The 3,391-nt window shown below is 42.1% G+C and overlaps 1 protein-coding gene across 1 annotated transcript; it reads right to left on the bottom strand.

The window, feature by feature from the left end:
- Positions 1 to 1,332: 1,332 nt before the first annotated feature.
- On the bottom strand, positions 1,333 to 2,346 carry PHALS_07293 (uncharacterized protein; the record flags this gene model as incomplete). Its single annotated transcript, XM_024720735.1, has 1 exon — positions 1,333 to 2,346. The coding sequence occupies one exon, from the start codon at positions 2,344 to 2,346 to the stop codon at positions 1,333 to 1,335; it is 1,014 nt and encodes a 337-aa protein (XP_024585904.1).
- Positions 2,347 to 3,391: the final 1,045 nt, after the last annotated feature.

Here is a 3,391-nt window from a genome sequence, read left to right as displayed (position 1 = left end):
GCTTATAAGATCTTCGCTTGAGGTTGGCAGAATTGTGACTTATTAGCAATAAATTGTTGCAGCTCAAGTTATTTTTGAATGAGCATAGTTATTTTCTTTCGATGCTCTAACGCATGAAAGTGTTTTTAACTTTCAAAAAGCCTTGCTTGACTTCTTTTTAAAAATCTTTTGGATTGACACGCGCTGACTGCCTAACACATTCTTAATAGTTCTTGCAACGAGTTGCTCTCATCCAGTATTTGTATACCACTGAAGTCATAGGTGCGGCTGAAAAATCTTTTTTTTTTCATAAATTACCGTTGGGTATTTTGATTTTGTCCATAGCATTTCTATTGACGCGTGTTAGAGCCATAAGTACTTAAATACCCGGCAGCCCTTCAGCAACACCTCATCGTATATGTTATGTAATTAGCTCATATTACTATTTGTGATAAAGCCATTGTATATCAACGCGTATTACTATTTGTAACAAAGCCATTGTCCATAGTCCACAACCTTTTTATTCTCTCCTCATATATGATCATTAGGTTTATGCTCACACTTATTGAATCTCTCAAAGATTCGAATAATTCAAAAGCCACTTGTTGAAATATAAATACATCCCATCACCGCGTAGCACACAGATAGATGTTTTCGGTGGAGTCAAGATTGTTGATTTGGACACCAGCAAACGCAGTTAACAACGCTGATCATCGATAACTGTTGCACAGACAGACTCACTGTCTTACACGGTGGCTTTGAGCGGTACCGAACCAGCTACGTGATGGCAAATATAGAAGCATGACATGATCAATCTGATAGGCCTTGAGTGATAACCTTGATATTTATGGAGCGGTTCAACACCAACAGCAGCCTATACCTCTCAGTCGCCAATGATGGCGATAAAATGGTAGATTCTTGATGATTCATTGTGAGAGATATAGTTAGATTTCACGATACTGATTATATTGGTAAAGCAAAGAAGAGAAACACCATCGAATCTTTTGAATTAAAGGCGTCTGGTAGATTGACCGTTTATTAGCCGTGTTTTATTTTAAGTCTCATTTGCTTTACTCGGTCAACTCTCATCTACACTATCGTCGCTGCATCGAGTAGGCAACATCAATAATTCCTGCTGAACTCCTGTCTGCTAATGAAAGTCAACCTCATAGGTACAATCTCTTCTTTTGAGCGTTCTGGACAAGCTGAAATGTACTCCGGCTTATTAAAAAGTGATCGTCAGTAGATTGCTTGTCACAATCAATATTTCAAGCCATTGCCGAGTGTCGGCTGATATCAAGTCACCACGTTATTTAAAAATGTGCATTGAGAAAATTTCATATCCTAAAGTGGTTAGTACTTTTCTGCTCTATTTTGAAGCGAGATCGTTGTGAAACGTTCAAAAAGCTTTCTTTCTTCGACTGCTAGCTTTCCGTATAGAGTGACCAAAAAGTATTCTGGACACCCACCCAAAGGCTCGAGAAGTGCAATGTCTCTGTCAGCACATATCTTATCATTGATCATCCAATTCGCTACCATTCGATAGCAAAGTGCTTTCTTGCGATCTGCAATAGATATAATTTCCTCAGAAATGATCGATGTAAATGTCTGCACGGCTCTGCTGTAATCCTTGTTGAAAAATTCGAGCATCGCGAGCTCCAACAATGGTATCGATGATGCAGTGATTTTCCATTCACGGAACATGGATTGCTTCTCATTAAGAGGCTGATACGTGCTCGTAACAACTGCACGACGAGATCCGTCGGCAGCCTCCGCCGGAGAGCTAAGAAAAGATCCTTGATTGATATCATACAATGCACACATGTTCATGTCCAGCTTTACCAATCGCCAAATCCCAGCCGAATCAGGCAGACATTTTTTAGCACAAACAAGTACAGTCATACGTGAATAACCGTTGACATTGTCGAGCTGAGGGATACTTGAGGCATAGAGATATTCTTCCGAAAATACGCTAACGATGTAGAAATCAGACGGTCCTGTTGGCGCAGGACTAAGTCGCCATAACTCTTTGTTATATTCTGGTGTCCACTCACCTTTCCAGCAAAATGGTGTACCATTCTCTTTGTTGTGTCTATAGGAACCGCTTGCGACGTAAAGCAAGTTGTCGCCGACAGCCGACGTGATTGTGACTGGTGCACTGCTAGCAATGGCTCGATCCATACTACTCAGACGCTGGATCCACGAAATTTCAGCTAGCATTTGTGCCTTTCCATTACTATGCGATATACATTGACGGAGATAGAAAGCCACCGCCCAGCTACACCAACGTTCTGGTTTCTTGAGCATTTCGTCTAAAGCAGTAGTGATCCACTCAGTTTGCGGAAGCAAGCCGATGAAACTAAGCATAACATCTTGTGAGACTCTGTATTGTTCCAAATTTACCAATGCTTTCAATATGTTATTTCCCATGCTTTTATCCGAAGACCCATGAAGAAATGACAGGATGGCTTTCTGCTAACCGTGTTTGCCCTCCAATAAGAAATCGATCACTTTAATAGCTGTTTGTGTTGCGGTCATTATCAGGCTTTTTTATCAATGCTTGCTTGCGCTTTCTGACTTTCCATCATAATCGTTTTCTATCCATCTGACGGTTAGTGTTTGGTTGACCATCACAACACCAAACATCCACTACCATCGATCCGAGAAATGATAATGGAACGCTAGAATGCTATTCCGATGGTGCACACATGAGGTGATTCTGTTGATTAAGACACATTGCAATTTTATACCATTTAGTGCGTTGGCCCAATTCTAACTGCTTGGGCTCCAGGGTGATTGCAGGGATAAGCGGACCGCCACCATGACGGCCGATTCGCACCGACGGTACGTGAATGGAAGAAGTAAAAAGCTTTGTTCATCGCGATGTAAAACTCGTTATTCGACGAGCTTATGGACAAGCCACTTCGAAAAAAGTAAATCCTGCGATCGGGGAACGCCGACATAGTGTCCGAAAGCTACACCGTGAATGACGACGACGACACGTGGCAAGGTCGTTGACTACTTAGTTGATAACTCGATGAAGTGATGCTGGTTGTATTTACGTCGTCAATTTCATAGTGCTGTCGCCTATCTGAGGTTTCTGAAAGAATATTTGACGCGCATGAAGTTTTTCTAAACAGCCTCGACGAATGAACCGCCAGCGTACTTTAGTCTAAGAGCAGGTTGTGGGCGCCATTGGCGTTCAGGCATTGTGGTTTGCCCAAGTTTTCAGACAAAGTTTAGATGGTCACGTCATGTGTGGGGAGAATCGGAGACCAAGGTAGAAATATTTTCGATCAGCGGCTTCGAATTCGGACCCGATCAAACGGTTGGTTGAGTGCTTATAACGATCTCTACGGATGATTGTTTGACAAGCGCTACGGCCAATGATCGGATTGCGACGAGAAGATCG

The sequence above is a fragment of the Plasmopara halstedii genome, assembly GCF_900000015.1.
Source record: "Plasmopara halstedii genome assembly, contig: Scaffold_3094, whole genome shotgun sequence".
NCBI lineage: Eukaryota > Oomycota > Peronosporomycetes > Peronosporales > Peronosporaceae > Plasmopara > Plasmopara halstedii.
This window is presented reverse-complemented; position numbering and strand designations above follow the sequence as displayed.